The sequence below is a fragment of the Zonotrichia albicollis genome, chromosome 3, assembly GCF_047830755.1.
Source record: "Zonotrichia albicollis isolate bZonAlb1 chromosome 3, bZonAlb1.hap1, whole genome shotgun sequence".
Lineage (NCBI taxonomy): Eukaryota > Metazoa > Chordata > Aves > Passeriformes > Passerellidae > Zonotrichia > Zonotrichia albicollis.
The window spans coordinates 97,122,280-97,146,070 of record NC_133821.1 but is presented as its reverse complement, the minus strand read 5'-3'; the positions used below and the strand labels follow the sequence as shown (position 1 = coordinate 97,146,070).

The following is a 23,791-nucleotide window of genomic DNA, read 5'->3' as shown; positions in this document are numbered from 1 at the left end:
TGACTGTGATGGTAATTATTAAGTGATCTGCTTGTCTTTGTCTCAACCCTTGAATTTCTTCATGTTGTTTTTCTACCTTGTTCTCTCCCCTTGTACTGTTGAAGGGGATAATGAGAGGGCAGCTGAGTGGGGGACTGGCAGCCAGACAAGGTCAATTCACCACACACAGTAACAGAAAATAAAAGAAATTCCTGTCATCCCAATAGTGCGTCTCTGTTTCCCTCATGTGCCTACGTTATTGTTCATTATATTATTAAATTCCACAATCATTTGCTGTCACTAGAAGCACAATGTATAATGTTCAGTTAATGAGCCTTCATTTGATAATTTTAGGGATTTTTCTTCAGCGGATAGCTCCAGGTTTGTTTGCCAAAAACTATTTAATGTCTCTAGAAGACATAATTATCAGAGACTCTTCCTGTCAGATAAGAGTTATAAAATTGTAAAAGCTATATTATTTGTCTTTCTTTTTTCTTTTCATACATAGGAAAATATCTGTAAGAATTCAGCAGTTTGTGACATCTTCAATTACAGTTTTTTGACAGTGTTTCTTGTCGTACCAAATGATCATAACTATACAGAGGAAAATTGAGTTGTCCTGCAATATCAGAAACTGAATAGATGAAATAATCAAATATGACTTTTATACTTGCAAAATCTTTATTCCTACTTTAAACTATAGTACCTTCCTATAGTTTCAGATGTCCAGTAATTTTATTGTTTTGGTGTTTTTAATTGATTGACAAAATACCTTGAAGTGCAAGTCTTCTTCTATTTCATTTGGACTTTCCTATTCTATGAAACTTAAAACTGGAAAACCATTCTGTATGTCAGACAACAGCTAGAAAGAAGGTTATATATCCCATATTGGTTCTCAGGCAATGCTAACTAGGATTTTTGGAGGCTCTTTCTTTCTCCTGTCTTTCTTGTTTTGTATTTTGTTTGGGTCTTTTTTTTTCTCTTTACTATCTGAATTAAAGGTGAAAAAACCAAAATTAAATCTGTGTGTTTCAGGTGTTACTCTGGAATCAGATTCTTGCCTTGACCCAGGAATTCCTGTGAATGGCCATCGCCATGGTAACAACTTTAATATCCGCTCCACAGTAACCTTCAGCTGTGATCCAGGATATACACTGAGTGATGAAGAACCACTCATATGTGAAAGAAACCATCAGTGGAATCATGCATTACCCAGCTGTGATGGTAAGGGTCAAGCTCTTCAGATAGCAGGTCTAAAGTCCACAAAAGTTAATCTATTATTTTGCAGAACTAATTAAGCTTGTCATTGCTGCTACCTCCCTTTAATTTCAGTAAGAAACACACTTTTAAAAAATTATTTTATTGTTATTAAAAGCCACGCTTTACATCTCTGTATCAGTTTTTAGTGAAATACTAAAAAAAACCCAGGTACATATTCACAAATAGAAAAATTCAGATTCTTGGAGGGTTCCATTATTCAACTGTGAATCAAAATGGTGCCATACAACTAATACTTTCAACACAAAGCCAATAAAATTAATTTATATTTTAAACTCTAAATACTGCATGCCAAAATGATTGTTTAAAATTTAGGATGCTTAGTATTAAAGCAGATAAACCATGATCAGCCAATGTAATTAATTTTCTTAACATATTTTTCCTTTGAAACTTTGGTTAGTTTAATAATTGTTTTGTTGGATATGAAGTATGAAACTGTGTAGAGCTTTCATGAAACATTTTTTAAAATGTTGAATTTCTTAATGGTTTAACCACAGCCCGCAACCAAGCCTCACATTGCTGCTTTCTCATTCCCACCAGCAGGATCAGGGAGAGAATCAGAAGGCAAAAAGTGATAATACTCCTGGGTTGAGATAAAAGACAGTTTAGTAAGAAAAGCAAAATCTGTGCAGACAAGCAAAGCAAACCAAGGAATTTATTCACTGGTTCCCAAGCACAGCAGGTGTTCAGTCATCTCCAGAAGAGCAGATGACAAATATCATCAATCTGAACTGCTCCATTTTCCCTTTTTCTCCCCATTTTATATACTGAACCTGCTGCCGTATGCTGGGGGGTATTCTTTGGATTAGCTACAGTCACCTGTTCCTGCTGTGTCTCCTTCTAATCTCCCACTCACCCCCAACTTCCTCACCTGTGTGACATATGAAAAGCAGAAAAAGTCTTGGCTCTGTGCAAACCCTACTCAGAAATAACAAAAGCATCATTATATTATTAACCCTGTGCTCAGCACAAATCCAAAACACAGCCCCATACTGAGAAGAAAAATAGCTATACATCAGCACAACTGTGTTCCCAAATATTTCTGTGTTCTTTTTTGTAATTGGATTTTTTGGCTAAGTTCTGCTTCTGTGAACCACTGAATCAACCTAAATTCTTAATGGAATCCTTGTATAGTTGCTACAAAATCCCTCTTACAGAAACCACTGAACAATGGCAAAGAAAGGCTCTTGCTTTAGTGAATTACTTACATTAAAGTATTTCTAACTTGTTTTTCAGGTCCAAGGTTTTCACTGATTACAGTGGAATGTCAGAGGACAAACTTAGATTCAGCAAAGTATTTCAGTTTCTCACTCTGTTTTAAACTTTTTTGTTAAATCTGAGCATTAGTCTTCTTCTAACTCACTACAGCCTTCTGGCCCCATTCTCAAAGTATATAAACCACCAAAGACTATTATAGAAGTTAGGTAATGTAACATTCAGACTCACTCACCTTGTAATCACCACAACCCATTCCTCCTTTACAAGTACAGACACAAAGCATTTTTAAATTTTTTCATTGTTTTTATGGATTTCTTTCCTTGTTTTTTTTTTGCTGTGATGGATTAACAAATGCAAAGAAATCTTAAGCTTGAATAGTATTCTCTTCTTTTTCTACTTACTTTTAATAAAATGTGTAGATGTATTTTTGAGTTAAAATATCAATATTTAACTCTTTTGTTTGCATATGAATGTTGATCTTTAGGAAGATCTACTTAATTTTCACTCATTGAAGGAGATTTTTTTCCCCCAGGGCCTTCACCCACTTTCATGTGAGTGTATGTCAAGAAAATATCAAGCCTTTCTGGAGTATGTTCGCTAAGCAAGCAACACATAAGGAAGGGCTCAACATACATTCAGTCTATTCTTCTCCTCACAGATTAAACTCCATTATATTAACTAGTCTAACATGGCACAGACCTCCCACTCTATGAAGTAATCATTCTGTTAGTCTATCTGCCTTCTGAGCCTCAACAAGTTGTAACCCAGATTTTTTGATTGTAACAGATTTAACTGAGGTGGAAATGAGCATTTTGCACTCATCTCTTAAGGACTGATGTTCTCAAAATTTTTACTTCAGAAATTAATTTAGCAGAATAATGCCTAAGGGAAAATCATGTTGCTTTGTTTCATGCCAACAAAGAAGAAAAAAACCTGCATACAAATACAAGGTGGTTAAAGTTCCCCCTAAGTAATGTGTCATTCTCAAAATATGCTAATGACAAGGTGGAACATGAAAATAATTTTTGAGTGACAGGTAAATTAAAGGACATCAATTCCATATTTTAAATTTTGTTTAAAATAAGGAAATGATTTTTGAAATATCTCGTATATCCTTTAAGTAATGTTGCACAGTCAAATATTTTTCTTCCTTCTGTGGTGTTTACAGACTAAGATAAGGATTTTTGAATTAATGTATTATTTTTCATTTATGGCACTGTAAACCTGATATCTGTAACACTGTTCTTTATTATTAAGCATTGTTGTCAACCATATATTTACTGTGGGTTTAGTCAAATGTGTTTTAATTCATACTTAAATATGAATTTAGTATGCAGAAATAACTATATTCAGGTAAAACCAGGCTGGAAGCATTTCCTTTCCTTTTACTTACTTATAAATATATAAAAGTTACATAAATTTAAAAAACATTAAAAACTTTAACAAAAACCTTAGTCTAATAAGACATGAAAAAAAAGGAACTTAAGCTATAAACCAAGTATATGTATATATATACGCACATCTACATAAAGGTACTGCAAGTTTATTGAATATTTTTTCATTTATATTTTCCATCCAGTTAAAGGCAAAGTGTATCACTCTATGTGAGGAAGAAGACTAAAAGCATCTTAATGTTTTATTGCATTATTGTTTAAATATTTAGTATATTAAAATTTTAAAAAACAACAGCATAAAAACTGGACAGCAAGAGATGAGTGAAAAGCACAGTCATGCTGTATTTATAAGATCTGTGAGCAATTCAGAATGCAAATCTTAAACATTAATTAATTTGCTATGCAAATTTGAACAGCCTAGTTTAGCAAATTCTAGTATGCATAAAATGTTTTCTAGCATAGTTCTCATGTCTTCCAAAATATTCAGTTCCAAATAAATTACTTATGATGGGACAATCTAAATTTTTGAAAAAGAGGAAGTTACACTTCTTTTTTCCCCTGAGTGTTGCAGTAATCATGAAACTTTTACTTATTTGAAAAAATGTGCTTTTTACTGAAGTATTTTTGTTTGCTAAAAATGCAGTTGAATGTATGCCTTTCAAAATATTTAGTGAAAGAAATATAGCAGCAAGATATTTTTTGTATTATTTCACAAAAATATTTTCTTATTTCTTATATACTACTGCAATAGGAATTGATACTTGCAATAATTTTTTTGTGTGTGTTCTGCTTACTAACAAGAGAGACTGTCAGCAAAAAATAAACTCCTTTTCAAGGACTAATTTAGAAGAAAACAAATTGTTGTCAAAATGAATGTTGCAGCTTTGGATTAATTGACTTCTTATTTTAATCCTTTACTCTATTTTTAATTTTAAGTGTAGGTGAAAAATGAACTCTCTCTTTCTCCCTCTCTCCTTTTCACTCTTTCAAACTCTTTTACAAGAAAGTCTTTTTGTATGATTTTCTTTTTTTTTTTTTTTTTTTTCTCTTCTTAAGCTTTATGTGGTGGATATATTCATGGGAAGAGTGGAACTGTTCTTTCTCCAGGTTTCCCTGATTTTTACCCAAACTCTTTAAACTGCACTTGGATTATAGAAGTGTCCCATGGCAAGGGTAAGTAAGATGATTTCCAGTTTGTGTTTATTTTTCTAAGGAAGAATTATTTTTAAAGTTGCCAGAGACAGTGTGTTTTAGTCTCAGAAAAATGGGAAAGAATGAAATAGATAAAAAATGGGAAAAAATAGCTACTGGTTAAATAGTTCTAAATTTCTTTCAGTCAAAGATGTCAGGATCTTATTGATGGCTCTTTCCTATTATTGAGCATAAAGGAACAGATTGGATCTGTGTATTGTTAACCTAAGATTTCAGACTTAAACCATTAGAGCAAAAACATACATATCTTTATGTTACATATACAGTAGAATAATATCTGAGAAAAAATTTACTGAGAAGTATAGGGAAAGTTTATACTTTTTAAAATCTTCTTAAAGAGTTATTTGTGGGTTTTTTTGTTTTTTTTTTTTTTTGTTTAGAACTCATAAAACATTTTAAATGAAAAATATATGAGTAAATGTGCTAAGAAGAATGTTTTTCCCTGCAGTAAATTTTTAAATTTATCATATATATTGTTTTTGAAAATTTATTATATTTGAATACTGAACTGTAAATCAAAATTTAATTCATTATTGAATTGGAAGTTGGCAAATGAAAAAAAAAAAAAAACCAAAAAACAGTCATTATGTCAGGTAAATGATCAGTTCCAGAAAATAGGAATCTGTATCTATGTATGACTGTACATAAAACTTCTGTATGCTTTGTCCTTGTATTTGGAAACTTCCCTGAATTAAAAGCCAGAATTAAAAGCCAGAATTGTGTTGGAGGAAATGTGAAAATAAAACACAAATAGAAAATTTCAGCCAAGTAATAATGTACATCTCTTAGGTAATAATGAAATCAAGATATTATAAGTAAAAGAGAATCACACAAACATGAATAGCACCTAAATAATGCAAATTTGAATTTTCGGAGTGCTGTATAAAAGTAGCACTGAATGCCATCAATTCTCTTATAGGAACTCTTGGTTTAAAGTGAGCTAAACAAGCATCCTCATTGCACATATTATTCAGTTGAGCTCATGTGCTTTCTGCAAACTTTATTTTCAGATTTTCCGGTTTCGATTCTGACTTTTTCTCGAAATGTTTCTATGTAACATAAAAATTGCTTTCTGTGTCACCTACATGTGAAGGAACAGAAAAACTTGTTATTAAATGCTTTTCTTTCCTCCCTTTTTAATTCTTTTAAAGGTGTACAGCTGGTTTTTCATACTTTTCACCTTGAGAGCTCTCATGACTATTTGCTCATCACAGAAGATGGGAGCTTCACAGAACCAGTAGCCAGATTAACTGGCTCAGTCTTACCCCCTACAATTAAAGCCGGCCTCTTTGGAAATTTTACTGCACAGCTTCGGTTTATATCTGATTTTTCAATTTCTTATGAAGGTTTCAACATAACATTTTCAGGTAATGAATTCCATTCTGCTAAATATCCTGAAACTGTTCCAGATGATATTTCACTTGCAGATAACAGAAATATTATGAAACACTGTAAAGTAAAAAAACCAACAACAACAAAAAACAAACAAAAAAAAAAACCCACCAAAAAAAACCCAAAAAACAAAAAAACTTGTTATCTGAATTGTATAGTCTGTCATAAAAAAAACTGTTTAAGGTTTAAAAAGGTGGGAAAAGGAATCAAGAAGAATGTTGGTGATTTGACTGTTATACGTTTGCCCTGTTCTCACACAAGCATTAAAATTGTTCAAGAAGAAATTTGGGAGAAAATTAAGGGGAAAAAATTACAAAGATAGAAGGTACTGGTTCAGAAAAAATGAACTAACTTTTTCTGAAGTATAGAAACTTTAAAAAGCAGTGGTATGCTGACTCAGTTCACAAAGGACTCTAAATTGAAGACTGATTTTGAAATCGAAAATGTGTATATATAGATAAAACACATTAGCTATTGATGTTTTCTACAAGTTATCTCTTTAAGATAAGGGAAACATTTGTTACTGCTTCTTATTTACAGTCTTCTAAAACTAGATGACATCTAATATATGTTTCTCAGTAATTTTCTTTGCCTATCTCCATTACTAGGAAGTAGAATTACAGATGTAGCAGGGCATCTCACCTCCCAACAAGAGCTCATCTATTGTTTATTAGCTGGTCAGATAAACAGGATGAGCTGTCTTGTAGTGAGTTATTTTGGCACCATAGCCAAAACAGCCAGTGCTCTGGCATCTCCCAGCTGCCTCACTTTTGAAGTGAGATCTGGAAGGTAAGCTGGATTTCTTACTGACAGACACCTCACTGGCAAACTAGAAAAGCCACACCAAACTTTGACAAAGCAGAAGTCCTCGATACGTGATCCTGAAAATGTGTGGAGTTCCTCCCATGAGTAGGGATGCTAATTTTACAGTTATTCCCCAGGGGTTAAGTGAAGAAATCTGTGTTCATTGTTGTCAATTTTGGGGTAAATTACAATACTGTTGCTAGCTTTAATTATAGCTACTTTGAAATAGTGCTCTGTTTTATGCTAGGCTGTAATCCACTAGTAGTTCTGTAGTTTCACATTGCATAGTAATTCTAATTAGGATCTTTGGTGTATTATCTCTGTCTGTTTAATAAATAATTATTCTTATAAATAGACCTGATTTGCCATCATTCAAACTTGTGGAACAGAGTGAGTTCTTAAATTTAAGATGCTGCCAAGTTCTGATGCTAAGGCAGGGTTTTTCTGAAGCTTCCCCTTGTCCCCATGACACATATGAATGAATCAAGTGCTGGTTGAAATGCACATGCACATGTATATTTTATGGAAAGAGTACATAAGCAACTCTCATCCAACTCTCCTACATCATTTTTCAGGAACTGAAAGCCAATAAGTTTTGTTGAGAATTGGCAATGTTTACAGATGGCCATGATATTTATGAGTAATGTATCTCATTTAGCTTGCTTATTTAAAAAAGGAAAATCTACCTCACTGATTAGAGCAGTAGTGTTGGATTTACTCCTATTAAATGCTAAAATAAATTCATTTCAGAGACTTTGAACTCACCAAAGCAGAGGTCAGCAGTTTTACTAGTTTGAAATGTAAATATAAATATTAATTATTTCAGTGATTTTTTAAATCTAAATAAAAAGAATAGAGCACTAGCCAAGTTGTAGAAAAATGCACAAAATATTATGGATGCAAGGAGAAAAACTGTGCAGTAACAAAAGATATGGATCACGGAACTTTTGGAACATGACTGGAGGTTTATGTCCTATCTACTACTGCTACCACATACAGAGACAGCATATGCCATCATTTATATTAAATACACATTTTGAGAAATATTAGGAGATACATTACCTTTATGAAACAAATAGCTGATTCTGTTTTGGTACTTTCACACAACCAGAATATATTTCTTCTTAGTAAGAAGTGTTTTGTGAGAACACCTGTTTTGAATGTCATCAAACATTGAAATTTGTCATGAAAACTGCCCTGTGTCTAAAGGTACACTACAGGGTATTTCCATGTCTAGCTTAGCTCCCACATTACTGAGCAGAGGTAGTAAATCATGTGTTTTCTAAACTTACAACATTTGCCAGCAGAAACTGATGTAGTTTATAGATTGCCTCAAATATCCAGAACTTTCCTACAAGACAGTTACTAAAGGGAAGAATTTATTTATTCCTTTTATTTGATTTACCAGCTGTTTAAAGATTCACTCACAAACTTTGGTTTAGTTTCTTCCCTGACTAAATGGAGTCTCTTATTCTAAATAAGATTTCACCCTACTTTCCACTGACCTCCAAGTTCTAGAAAACATTTTTTCTTATCTGTTGCCAGAAGGGATCTCTTAGGTCTTTTGGATCATATTCTGAAGAATATAAAATCAAACCTTTTCAATTAGATGCTAAGTTGTTCTCTTTCAACATCTTTTTTTAAAGTAGTTGGTAATAGATAACTAAGGAAAAAAAATATGGAAAAACAGGATTAAAAAAAGTGATACTTCCACAGCATATTCTTTGGAGATGGGGAAATGGGTGGCTCATATATTTTCTGAGTTTGATTTGCTTCCTATGTAACAGCCCTGATTTTTTCCCCATTAGTCTATTCTGACTCCTCCTGCTGAATTATTCTTGATGTGCAGTTATAAAAGCACACTTTTGGAAAATGTATTCATATGCCTTTCATTCATCTAACCTTTTGTTTGTTTTTTAATTAGATTTTCTTCATCACATAATGATTTCTTTCAACTGTAAGGCTCACTTGTAAAGCTGTTTGGAAGTTCAGATTAAAAGAAACTAGAATTATACACAAAGGAAGTAATTAAACAAAATTATAGTAAACCACTTACAGTACAAGCTGATTACAGCTCTTGAAATTAAAAAAATAGATGTAGTATGGATAGAACACATTAAATACATAATTACTGTATATATAGGCATAATAGACTTATAGAAAGTGTATTGGGTTTTAGTAGAGAACACAGCTCTAAAATACATGTTTTCCAGCTGTTCCATGCTCACACAATGCAAGCAATTTACTAAGTTTGCTTTTTTTCCATGTGGACAACTTGTCCAGATAATAACATATTATGTTTTATTGTCTGCAGAATATGATCTGGAGCCATGTGATGATCCTGGTGTTCCTGCCTTCAGTAGGCGAATCGGTTTTCATTTTGGTGTTGGAGATTCCTTGATCTTTTCCTGTTTCCCTGGGTATCGCCTGGAAGGTGCTAACAAGCTCACGTGCCTGGGAGGGGGTCGGCGTGTGTGGAGTGCACCTCTGCCAAGGTGTGTGGGTAGGTGGTCACATGCTTTCATTTCATTCATCAAATCCTTAATAGCACATGGCATGTGTCAGAATACTGGGCAGGGAACAAAGTGCTTGGGTTGAAACAGTTGATCCCCAAGCTGTAAAAACTGGAAAGTCAAGATAGAAGTAATGCATGTCTCTTTTATATAGAGAACAAAAAATACAGAGGGATAATTAGAATTATGCCAGCAAATAAGATCAAAATGTCATGTGGGATAAAATGTAAAAGTAATTATTAAACTTTATGTTTGGCACAGTTAAGTTATAAATTTCATACTTTGTCTTTTGGGATAGATAAATGATGTTTAGGACTTTTAGGTGAAAATACCCTGCTTTAGAGCCCTGCTGCTGGTTTTAAGGGTCTTTTTTTTCCTACTGTGTTGTTATTCTTGTAATTCTAAGCTTTTGGGATTTTTACAGTTTATAAACTGCATCGCAATGTTTTTAAAGGTTGTTTATTAAAATTAGTGTGCGGTTCTTAAACATCAGTAACTGAATTCAAATTGAGTGAACAGTTCTTTTCTTGGAAAAGCTCTGGGACTGTATATTATGAAATTTGTGCAGTTGCTGTATTTCTGAGATGGTTTTTCTCCACCATGTCAAGTGAATCTCATCAGCTGCTATTGACATAATGCTTCTGAAAAATCAAATACTTCCATACAGCTCTAAATGGATTTCCCTAAGAAAGTTCTTGTTTTTGAATAAGATTTTATTTAATGAAGGGAGAAATTCAGCTATAGCTTCTTTCTTTTGTTTATTATAAAAGATGGATCTTTATATCTGAAAAAGTCACCTACATTGTGCATAGTAAGATACATAGGAAAAAAAAGGTATCTCAAATTTTGTTTTAACATGGAGTTATTTATTCCATGATAAAATGATGTTACAGATGAGACAGAAACCAAAATAATATGGAGTTTGCAATTTATTTGGAAATTCTAGATTTAAATCCTAGTCTATTTTCAGCCCAGGGATATGGTGCTTGGTTTGGGGGTTGTTTGGGGTTTCTTTATTTCTAAGGGGTTTCTCTGTGTTCCACTCAAACATGCTTAGTTTATTTTAGATATCATAACGTTTTAGTCATTGGCAGAAATATTGTTATCTTGTGCTGAAGAAAAGAGACATTCTACATGATGCATGTTTTTGTAAATTTTGTTAACTTTTAAAAAGCCTTTCCTACAGTATCTATAGTATTAAGAGATTTATATCCAATATCTTGAAAATGCTCACTTGGCTATCCTCATAAAGCAAATGACACATTGAAAAGTTACAATGATTATCAAAGTATCAATAATTAGCTTAATGAAGTATCAGCCATTGAATTAGCTGCGAATTTATAGGACTAATGCAACCATTTACTGTGCCAGACACAGATATGTATGTTCTGCCTGTAGGTTCTCCCAAGCATAATTTAGTGATACACATCTATCTTATGTATATGTGATATGTCTGCCATTCATTGACATAGAATTTATTTACAGAGAGCCCAACATTTCCTTTTTGTTCTTTAGTTTTTAGCAAATTTGTCAACTGGCCTTGAGACACTTACATAATTCGATCCATGTATGAGATCCCACCTTCTAACTGATTAGTAAAACCTTTTATAAAATATGCAAAGACAAGTGGCACTTCTCCAAAATAAGATTATATAAATAACTCTTTTAACTCAGCTTATGTCTTAATTTGATCTCTTGTAGTGTAGCAAGGCAAAGATATATACAATGCAACTAAGAAAATGCAAGGAAAGAAACTTTGCTAGGCAGCTGAGTGAAACAGGGGAAAGGCATACTCGGTGTCCTTCATAGCTGCTTTAAGAAATTATTTTTTTCTTAACACTAAGAGGGTTTACAGAAGTCCCTTTTCTTGTTGCCGTGACACCTAAGACATTAGGGGTGAAGATATCCTCTTACTCTTAAAAGGAGCTCACACAAAGGCTTCATTCTCAGAAGAGTGAAAAGCAATGAGTGTTCATGAAATCTGCTGTATTTGGAATCTACATTTGGAATTAAATCTAGTCTCAATTCAGTACATTACTGGGTTCAGTAGTCTCTTGATTATTACTTCCTAATTGTCATTTCTACAGTGACCGAACTCTCATACACAATATATATGCATCAACAAGAATTTTCAAGTCCTTCTATGACATATGGTAATACAGTCTTTCATCATACTTTTAATCAGATTCAGGATGAAAGCCTTTCAAATTTAATTGTACTTAATTTATAAACTAAACATTCACATGAGCACATGCTGATTTGTATCACAAAAGTTGTATTCAGTTTCATCTGCTGTTGAAAAAACCAATAAACCAACAGGGTTTCCAAAAGTCTTGCCCGTCTCCATCCACGTAAATAATTTAAAATCCTTCCTCTGGAGTTATCTAACAACAAACATGTTGTGCACTTTTCCTGATCAGAGAACTATTTGTGCCTTTCTACCCTTTCATCTTCTTTAAAGAGTTATTTTCCAGGCAAAGGAAAAGCAGAGCTTGGGAGGTGTTGTTAGCCTAACATCATGAGGCTGCCATTGCTAATTTGAGTCCTTTATGAACGACATTATCATAACTTTCAGTATCCTTCTCTCCATGCTATGCAGGTAGATGATCTTCCCCTGGATTTCTTTATCTGATTTCCTGGAAATTGGTTGGCTCTCAGAATAAAGCAGCATACCCTCTTCTGCCATAAGAACCCTCCTTTTCACAACAAAATACACCACCAAGTCCACCTGCAAAATCAGATTCATATTCATAAACAGGTGGACTTGTAAATCTTATTTCCTTGTGTCAATCATTTGCTCTTTTATCTTCTCAATTAGAATGATTTTGTGTAGCTCAGCTATGCCCTTCAAGTTGTTTTGCATACTATTCCACCTGACCATCAGAGTTTTGAAGAGACTAGCTAGGGTTTCCCTTTGAGTCATCACCTCATTTCTAAATGTGTCCTCCAGATGGATCTGTCCCTTGACTAGAAAGCAGTTTGTGCCTACAGCCACATACGTGCTACTTTTTGGGGAAAAAACCTTTACGGTTGAAAAGTGTGCAGAAGATCCAGGCCCTTAAGGCTGACTCCCTTTACACTGTTTAAAGAGCACATTTAATTACCCCAGGTGGTGTCAAATTTTCCCCATCTCAGAAGACTAAAGTTTTTCTTTTTTTTTTTTTTTTTTCTTTAAAGGGGTGCTTTTCCTATAGAAGCAAATCCCCTTCCTCTGTAGTGAATTTTCAGTTTACATTGACATGATATTGCTTTTCAAGAACATCCTGTTCCCCCACCTCTATATACCAAGTGTGGGAACACTGGAACTGCCAATCTCCTCATGGGGAGTTTCTCGTTCTTGAATTGTTTATAGGAAGGTAGTGGGGTCATCCATAAAAAAAATCTTATTTCCTCTCAGAGCTTCCTCAAAACACTCAAATAACAATGGTAGTTTCCCTGACAATTGTCCTAGTAGCTGATAACTGCCGATGACACATTCTACTCTTTCATCTGCTTCCCATCTTTCCAGACATGGTAACTGCATTTGGGAGAACTATCACACGATTTTTACTGAACTGGTGACTCAGTGCAGTGCATACGCTACAGTTAGGCTTTTCTGCAGTTTCCCACAGTATAAAGGACATAGACCGTAATTTGAATGAAAAAGAGTCTGTCTAACTGTATATAGCTGTTATTTGAGAGATGTTGTCTCAATGGATATTCACAGTAATTTTTTTTACCCCTCTCCTCAAAATTCACCGTAACTAAGAGGAATGTGACATTAAGGGGAACTCTGCTACTTTTCTATTTTGCACAATGCACAAAATTGAGTCATGAGCACATTACTCATAGATAATGTCAAGAGAAAACTATCTTTTTAGCAATACTGACACATGGCTACCTGGAAGATAAGCATGCATAAGATCTTGAAAAGAAATGTCACTAGCCCATATCTTTTGATTTGAGAGTATTGATGTAAATATTTGGGTTTTAACTGTTCTGAAATAACTTGTGACCTGTGAGGATGTTAACCTTATCATCTGGTATGCTACTATAATTGGTGCGTGACAATGTGTGATGGTTTAATTTTGCAGATCTACTTCTTGATAATTTGCTTATCATTTAAAATTACTGGGTTTATATTATGTGTGTTGGTGAAAAACAAGCTACTGGAGTACAGACAAGTTCTTCCTGATTATCTTTAGTCTAGTTGAGATATGCAACCAGAAAACAGCTTTCGTTCCCTTCATTTGCTTATATTTTATCTAGTGTTATTATTTGTGATTTTGTTGTTATTATTGCTTTAATTATTATTCTAGTGTTTGCCAGAAAATCATTCAAAAACATGTATTTTGTTAGTTATTATGGTTGTGATGGATTGCTGACACTACTTCTACACATATAATTTTTTCCCGTTATGCCATTTGCTTTCCATAATTGCAAATGTTGTATATACCTTTAAAAATATCTTCCTTTTTACTTATCTCATAACTGTGAAGACAAAACTATCTCAGGATGGATATTCTTACCACCTTTTTCCTTCCAGCAATAACTCTTTTTTTCCTCTACCTCTATAATTACACAGTTCTATTATAGTTTCATTTACATTTCACAGCTGACTACTTTTTCCTGAGGACAAACCTCAGCTTTTAGTGAGCAGTCCCCCTAGAGTACAGATCCAAGAATAAAGTTTCAAGGCAGTCACGCACCTCTGCATATCCACAAAGCTGTGTGAATCTCAGAATCTTGGTGAATAGTGGTGTCCAGAAATGAGGTGGAACAACTCCTTGTTGAAGTCTATTGAAGTCCCTGATTCTGAGGCTAATGTCCACCTGAAGGAGATGATCAAAATCGGATTTCCGATGTTATCATATTGTCATCACTAACCTTTTAAACAGGACCTACATTCCATATTTCCAGGAAATCTGTTACTAAAGCAGATTTTCTAAATCTCATCTAACAAACCAAGACTATGCTTTTAATCATACTTTTCTTTCTTTAGAGTTTTCTTTAAGTCAGACTATTCAGGAGCTTTCTAATACTCTGTCTTGGAGTTTTATTGCTATTAGAAAATTAATTGAAAGATTCATAGGTTAAGCGAGACATTCCTGAAAAATCAAACAAACCAGTGAACCAGAAGATCCTGAAAGCAAAATGAACTTCTGGTTCATTAGAGGTCATAGGAAATGGCAAAAAGCTTCTATTTTCAGGGGTAGGAGGGACTTTTCTGTCCTTGAGGAAGGATATAAAGGAATTGTTTCAATTTACACACAATTCTTTTGAGAGGGAAGGGAAGGGAAGGGAAGGGAAGGGAAGGGAAGGGAAGGGAAGGGAAGGGAAGGGAAGGGAAGGGAAGGGAAGGGAAGGGAAGGGAAGGGAAGGGAAGGGAAGGGAAGGGAAGGGAAGGGAAGGGAAGGGAAGGGAAGGGAAGGGAAGGGAAGGGAAGGGAAGGGAAGAAAAAGACATTAAAAAGACATGCATACATTAATTCTTGGAGAAATAATTGAAATAGTACCTACTGTGTTTTGACAAGATCTGTAAAATTAAGAGGATGCTTTCCTATTAAAACACATCTAAATCACTTGTCACACAGCTTAAACTAGCACATAGTACACAAAATTTGTTCTGTAAATATCAGCTGCTTACATGGATCCAATTTAGATTCTTCACTTCCCACATCTGCCAACTATGGAAGTCTGCCAAAACACAGCATTCAAAGACAAGGTCATTAAATAATCTTTCTGTAAAGAAAAAAAAAATCTATATGGTTACCTGTGTCTTCTCAGACTCTGTGAGGAGTAGGATATGTGCAAAAGCAGAAATGTTTAACAAAACAAGATACCTGTGAGTATGCACACTTTCAGAGAGAGGTGGCCGAGAAGGAGGGGCTGAGGCAGAGGAGGGAGTTTAGGCCACAGTGTCAAATGCATGCACCTGATGTACACTGAAATTACCTTCTTAGTACTTTTTGAAATGTGACTTTATCATTTGCCATAATCCTCTAAAAAATGTGAGAATGAGCCTTTTAGTTTTGGTATTCCTTTATATGGTGCACTGTGAAATACTGATGAAATTCTGAAAGAGAGGAGACATTTCATTCTTTCCTTCCCATTTGACAAAGATACCCTGTTGACTGATTATGGAAGGCAAGGTGTAGAAACTGGTGTCAAGATTTCATTACAAAGTATGGAGCTCAGATGTAGGTGCCTTCTCTTTTCAAAAGACTTGAATTTCATCAGGAGGGCATGAGCCACATTTGACTCCTCTTGTGTGGTCATTCCTTTCAAACCTGTCTCTGATCTGCAGAGGGTAAATGTCTTCTCTTAGAAGTCAGCTTAGCTTTCTTCCAGGGAAGTCCTTTCAAAAGGCCCAGGTTACACCAGAAAACCTTCCAGCAGGTCTCAGTACCCAGGTCATACTGAGGGGAAAAACATTATCATTAAAATTTCAGAAAAAAAAAATGACAGTCATCATTTGACTTACTCTTGGTAGTTGTACCCTTTAGTGACCTACTGAGAGTCAATGTCCTTCTCATCACAGCCCTCTCTGAGGTTGACTTTGTCCCACAGAAAACCCTTCAGTTGGTCTAGGTCACACCAGAAAACCCTAAATATCTTTGAACCCTACTGATCACTCCACCACATCCAAGGGATCCTGTGAGATTTTACAATTATGTAATGTTCTGGTCTGGCCAGTGGGTTTAGGCGAAGGTAGCTTGATTGACTCTGGGCAGTATGTGACAGAAACAACAAGAATTCTCAAGACTAGATTGAAACGACACTGAATTACCAGAATATATATATTTATCTGTCTATCTCTATGTGGGTGTGTGGCAGGTTTATTTTACAGCAGTTTGATTGCAATGGAAAGGAGGTATGTGGCCACTGTTGTTCTAATCTATAGAAATATATAAAAATATCATTTAAGAAAATATAACAGGAAAATAGACAAGAGAAAGAAACAACAGAAACAACAAAAGTAGAGAGTGGAGAGAAAAGTTATCACTGCACAAAGATCCAGCAATGAGACTATTGCAACTTAGATGTCCATTGCTCAAAGTGATGATTGTGGTCTTGATACATTGAGGATGGGGAAATCCCCCACAACATAAAGCTCAGAGGGTCTTTGATAGTTTATTACATTTATGACATTTTCTAATGTTTCTCAACATAGTGTAGCCAGTCATGCCTTATCAGAAGGGGTGAATATCTTCAGGCCTATGTGTGAATGTCTAGATAACTCCCCTGGGAATGAAGTTTTTCATCTGAGCCAGTTGCCTTTTCCCTTCTCTGGCTCAAAAGCCAGCTTGTTGCTAGACAAAGGTTGGTTTGTATTGGTCATCATCTGGTGATGGGTCCTCACCCCTTCTGCACCAGGGCTGCTCTTATGCAGATCAGAGGTTTCATCACCATGCATCCAAAATGCCTCCTTCTCTTCCCCTTCCTCCGAGGGGGGTGCAAACCTGGCCTCAGCAAAGCACCCTGCTGCTTTTGCAAATGAACGATTGTTTGAGTTATTAACCCTTAACATTCCAGTCTCTCATAAGAGGGAAGAAACATTTGAATTTGTTCTTCAGCTCTCCTTTATGTGATTATCTCAAACATTATATTATTTGATTTGCAATTCTGTCTGCTTGTCTACACTTTCCCTGCTCACTATCTCTTTAAGAAACTGTGTAATTTTACGTATATATGATATATAATGAAAATATTATTTGTGCACTACACATTAGTGTAGTGTACACTATATTCAGCTCAAATAAGCCTTTAATGTTAAGGATTGAACAGAGCTCAAACACAACATGTAAAAGAGTAGTTATAGTATAAAATAGTTATATTATAAAATCTTAGTTTTGAGTGCTGGGTCTTTTTTGTTTGGTTTGATTTTTAACCTGTGTTATTTCCTGTCCCCGATGAGTCATTTCAACTCAAGCTGTCCTAATCCCTAAATCAATTCCTAAATCAAGCTGTAATAAACTTAAAAGGTAAAGCTGAAGAGAAAGCACCCCTATATATTTTCATTTTGAATTTAAGTAGTGTTGCTCCTTTATTAAATTTTATATGGCACTCTATTTTTAATAGTATTTGAGTAAAATCTTCACTGAGGTATTTCTCACTGATATTCACATTAATATCACGTTAATTTATCACATTTAGTTGTTATATTAAATACTACTTGAATAATTGGTGGGGTGCTACAACAAAATGCTGACACCATTTAATAAACTGTTTCTTTTTAATAGTTTAGTTAGTATTCATTGCAAAGTCATCAATTGTAATTAATATACTCTGTCATGCTGTAGCATTGAGTTAATTTCCAGTGAGACTGAAACAAGTGGAAACCCTTTTAGTGTGAATAGCACTGGAAATTTCTGTGAAGCCCCTGAGATCTGACATTCATTGTTTTCTTTAAAGTCTCTGTAGCATAAAATCTGGATTTGAGTTCACCTTTAAGGAGTCAAACTAAGTCTGAAAATTGCTGTTCCTTTTTAGGTAGAGTTTAGGCAGAAGACCTGCTCATGAACAAGAAACCTTATATAACATCAGTAGCTGAGTCTGTCTTCAGACAGAAATAAGGATGTTCATGCATTCAGGATCCACTGTATTTCAGAATTCTTTATTTAAATGCTATATTATGTCTATAGGCTGTTTTCTGTTTTATACTATGTATTTCATAGTTATTTGATGTTTTTGATAATTTCTGGGTTTTTTCTCTTAAAACACTGCATTTTTTTAAAATACAATCAAAAGGTTGCATTATTTAATCCCTTCTTTCAGTTTTTGACTGCATATTGAGAATTTGCTTGAGTTAGTCTTGGAGTCTTACTGTCTGAATCTTTTAAAAAGTATAAAATAAAATCTTTAAAATATATTTGCCATATAATAATAACAGGTTTGAGTTGTCTCTGAAAGCTGAAACTTTAGTATTCAGGAATCACTACAGATTTCAGTTAAAGTGACTTTTATGAGACATCAATTACCTTTATCTGAGGCCTGGTATGAAGTAATAGTCACTCAAAGTTAGAAGGAGTAAAGATTGCCTCAAGTAACCCTTTTGCCTTCTTTCTACGGTTTAAGGTTATGTCTGCTATGTGTTGTTTCCTGCCAAGACAAATAATCTAGGGATGTTATGTCTAAAGTTTATTATCAGATGATACTAGAAAGAGTAGACAAAAATATCAAAATAATTTAAATACAAAAAAAATGCCCATACCTTGGTTTGTGCCAATAATCCCCTGAGGCCAATTAACATCATAGGGTTTGTTTTGAGAATGTGAGTAATGCCTTTTTTCAGTGGCATATGGATTGAGAACTAATTAAGCAAACCACAGAAAAGGATTTGCTGCTGTTTAGGCCTTCCTTTCCTGCTTCATTGTTTTGTGCATTTGAATGGTGCAAAAATACAGAATAAGAGGTTTGCTCTCAGCAAAGAATTTCAGTAGGGTTTTCACTGAGGCATTCTAACCTCACCACCATCATACAGGTGTTGCTTAAAGAATTCTAAGAGGTTGACATGACCATACTTTAGTAATGCAGTCCACAGCTGATGACATTACTTGAAATCCATCTTAGAGAAGCAAAGGGAAGAAAAGAGAAAGAAAAAACAGGGCATGCCACTCCTTAGGTGCCAACTGGTAAGAATGAGGAAAGAATCCTGGGACAAAAACCTCTCTCCAGTAAAGGTAGTGGTGGCAATAATAATGATAATAGTAATGAGTTAAAACCCCATATTTTCTTGCTTTCTCCCTGGTACAGTTACATTTTTCATGCAGGCCTTCTCAAGATTCTCACTGGTAGCTTATGATACTGTTTACACCAAATAGATCACATGTGTGTGCTGCAGACTAAATAGTATTTAATGTGATATATTTGTGCATATATTTTATTGTATAATATCTATTGTGCATTAAAATAACTAATAACTGCTCATTATCTACAAGGTTCTCTTCAAGCATAAAGTTACAGGATAAACACTACCAGATCTGGAATTATGTGATCTTTGGGTAGAGTTGCAGGCAAAAATTACAAGGCTGAAAAATGAGCAGTGAGATGAGAACACTGTGATTTAAGAATCAAGGGCAATCACTTTTTAGGAGAAACTCATCATGACATTGTTTGGAAATTCAGTAGTTCCAGGTGAGAAAAACAGCACTTGTGAAACCAGAGAGAAGGTAGTGCTGCAGCCACCTGGCGCTGTGCAGATGAAAGGTTATAGGTGCACCCTCAGCGTGGAGGGCAGGCAGCAGAGTTGGAGATGAAGGAGATGAAGGACTGCTGACAGTTCAGACACTGTGTAGTGAGTTGCTGTGGAATCTCCATGTGCACCTCAGTTTGATGCAGTGTTCCAGTTAAGAGGAAGTTTCAGCTCCTAGCACTGTATCACAGTTTGTAAATGAATCCATGCTTGAGTCCCGTCATGTATTGTGTCTGCCCTGAAGAGGTCATATGCCCAGCTTCAGAGACCCCTCACTGAGTGTGGGGGAACCCTAAGTTTTTGCTATTATGTGAAGGTAGAGCATACGATGCTTTATCTGTGAACCCCTTTGCTCTTTTATTAATGTTGCATAACCATCCTACTGGATAACAGTATTGTCAAACAGAAATACAAAGAACGTCTGAGCTCAGCTTCTTCTCATACTTCATGAACTGCTGCACAATTTTGTAAATACAATAAAGGTATTCTGCACTCAGTAGAGTGCTTTGTGTCAGAGAAGCCTTTAAACTGACAACATACGACTTTTATTTGATCTCTGCTTTGGAGATCTGCTTAAAATCCTGTCAAACCTTTTAGCAAGATGTATGGAAGAAAAAATAATAAAGTAAACTTTTCCATTAAACAAAGTTATTGTTACATTTTACATGAACTGAATTTCAAAGCATTTCAAAAATCCCTGAATTTTTTTTTTTTGTTTTATAGTTTGTGTTCATATTTAGGAAGTGTTTGATGATCTTCAAAAGATCTACCCTCTGCAGTTTCCTTTTATCCAATTTCAAGTGAGACAATGAAAGAAAGACAAAAGGTACTTATTTAGATAGAATTTTGTGACTTCATTAAGCACAAGAACAAAGAATGGGGTCAAGTATCTGTTCCAGACAGATTGCTCTCTCTGAAAGGGAATTAAAGAACAGTTTGATAAAGCAGCATTTTTCAGTCTGCTGCACTTCTTACCAAGGTTATAACAGACAACTTGGAAACTGTAGTAATTAAAGCATGTAGTTCCTCCTCTAAAATCTTTTAAAGGAGGAAACAGTCAATATGAGTATTTCTTTTGCTTTTATGGTTTTCTGGCTCACTGGTGGGGTTTTTTTCAATTTCTTTTTCTTTTTTTTTTTCTCTTGGCATACTTTTTACATATTCTCTGATGAAAAATATGTTGGATTACACTTCTTTTTGCTCACAGGATATATTTGAAATACATGATTAAATTGAAATATACAAAATGAGAACTGGATCTTAATTTTTTAATATAGAGAGTAGCTTTAGGTGTTACTGACCATATTGATAGTAAAAATCCCTAAAATTTTGAATCAATGTACTTTGTATCTTGAAAAGTAAATACATAAAAGTAAAATAGATTGATACAAAAAACAAAGGAAAGGGAGATATGCAGCACAGAGAAGACATCTCTGTTATATCATAACATGTATTTCAGTGCTACACTTTTTAGGTATTGTATCATATGCAGATTTTAAGTTCTTTAGTTATACCTACATTATACTAATCTATGCATATCACATAACCGCACAGAGAGCACTGTGAAATATATACGTTTTCTTTAAAGGCTACAGCTTGAGGTGTTAGTCCTGAAAATACTATTTACATAGAGCATATTCAGTGGTTATGTTGTAGTTCACTTGTTCACCTAAATTCACCCTGACTTCCAACACAAGGCTGTGGACCAAAATATGGAGAGAGAATATCAAAAGTAATTACTTTAAGATCAGTAAAGATTATTTCTCCTGGCAAATTCCATACCTGTCAATGTTTGCATAATTTAAGACTTGTAGATACTAATATAGATATAGTTGATTTTTATCGAAGAAATGGTGCATATTGGTAATATTCAGTGAATTGTAGTTAATAAATGAAATTACAATCACATATGAGATATTATTTCTTATGTGGGGGAGTGAGAAATCTTTTTCAACTTTCTGGGCTGGGGAGGCAGTTCATGTTGTCAAGATGAAAGCAGGTTTCTGGAACTGAGCAGGTATCTGGAAGGCACTGAAGTATGGAAGTGGCCTCTGCAGTCAAGAACTAAAGAGCTCTTTAGTTTCTGATATACCATGATAGCATTTTTCTGTTTGAGATAAAAAAGTCAGTAGTTACTCATGGAACACATATGCTAAATAGGTAATGTTGCATTACATCTTTCAAGGCTGGCAGTGCTTTAGTTTTCAGTTACCATAGGTGGACAAGCTATGTCCCTTCTTTACACAAAACTGCTACAGCTGGATATAAGAGGTGTGGCTTCATTTGCTTTGTATCTGTAAAAGAATTTTAAAGTGTATTTGAATGCTTGCTAGCAGATTCATCTTGTCAGTGTTACCAAAGGCTCTTGTTTTATTTTGCCTAGGGAATAAAAAATTAGAGGTGAAAAAAATGGAAGTGAACATGAATATATTTTTCCAGTCTAGTAGTTCAGTGCTCACAAGGTAACAGTGAATATTGATTCATGAGTTACTTCAGATTTTTTTCCCAACTGTTTAATGTATGAGTTTATTCAAAGAAGTATTCCTTCTCCCTTATTTAATGCCCGACCCACTGTGCTAAAGAGATTAGTCAACATTTGTTTGCTTTGTGACTGATTTTCAAGTCTCTTTGTGTGAGGCAGAATTCATAGAAGATACATGTTCAAATCCCCAGAGGCAAAATGAATTGTATTTAGGTGTCACACATGCTGGCTGCGTGTGTTAATTATGATATAAAGAAGTAGCAGCAGTATCAGCTAGTGTAAATATTTTTAAAGAAAAAACATGAAAGCATTTTCCCATGCCATTTTCCCATACTATTCAGTAAAATATTAGGGCCTTGAAGAGGAGACATGCCTTTGACTGCTTAAGCTTTTCCTGCTGCCAAGGCTAGACTCAGTATTGCACTTCATTGAGTTTCTAGTTCATAATTATGGGAAGCGTGGCAATGCAGTTCTGGATGGTAGTGTGTGGGAGCAGTTAGAAAAATGGTCAATTGAAGTCCTTGGGGCATAAGGTCTGCTCTGTATCTGGGCATTGGTCACAAATAGCAGAGATTTCAATTAGCACACTTAGAAGCTCCAACAGCCTGGAGAAAAAAGGAATTTTTCTATGGATGAGGACAACATTTCTTTGCAAAAAAAGTCACCTAAATCTCCCAGCCAAGAAATTGGGGGAGCTAATTAAACATGGCCTTGACTTGAAATCCTAAGATTAGCAAAATACCTCTAGAAAACTTTAAACTGAGCTGTGACAGGCTTTGAATATATTGAGGAAGGGAAATTACAAAGAAGGGCTTAACTTCCTTTGAAAGCCTCTTTCTCGGGTCTGTGTTAGTGATTTGCTGACTGACACAAGATGAGGTAGAGAACCTGACTGGCCAGATGACATGAGCAAGCCTTTGTCATGATAATGAACGGAGTGATGGGACCTGATGAAATTGAGTAGCTGTCATGTATTTGCAAGGAATTTGAAAAAGGGTAACATGAATATGGTTTTATAGCATGGACTGGAGGTAGATGAGTGCTAACTTGAGTTCTGAGAACTTTGCCATGTAATTGAAGTTTAGTAAATAATTGATAATGTTAGAATACATCTGCTTCTTTCTGAGAGTACCATATTTTAGAAGGGTAATAGTATTTTGATTTTAGTTTTTAACTCTCGTTATCCCTTACATGTGAATAGTTTATTCACGGATCTAAAATTACCATGGCTTTGAACCTTGGAACATAGACCTATTGGATCAAGAGTTCTAGATTTTGGAAAGCTCATTGTACACTTTCTCTATAACTGCATATGTCTTAGTGGTTTACAGTCACTGAAACAAAAC

At 34.7% G+C, this 23,791-nt stretch overlaps 1 protein-coding gene across 2 annotated transcripts in view; it reads left to right on the top strand.

Annotated features, from left to right (window-relative positions):
* The window catches only part of CSMD1 (CUB and Sushi multiple domains 1), a 1,059,975-nt gene that overhangs the window by 825,944 nt on the left and 210,240 nt on the right, over positions 1–23,791 (top strand). For both annotated transcript variants that reach the window (XM_074538179.1, XM_074538178.1), the window contains exons 18-21: positions 1,015–1,203; positions 4,926–5,042; positions 6,233–6,448; positions 9,592–9,780. In XM_074538179.1, the coding sequence (XP_074394280.1) occupies positions 1,015–1,203; positions 4,926–5,042; positions 6,233–6,448; positions 9,592–9,780 (711 nt within the window). The remainder of the gene's footprint in view (positions 1–1,014; positions 1,204–4,925; positions 5,043–6,232; positions 6,449–9,591; positions 9,781–23,791) is intronic.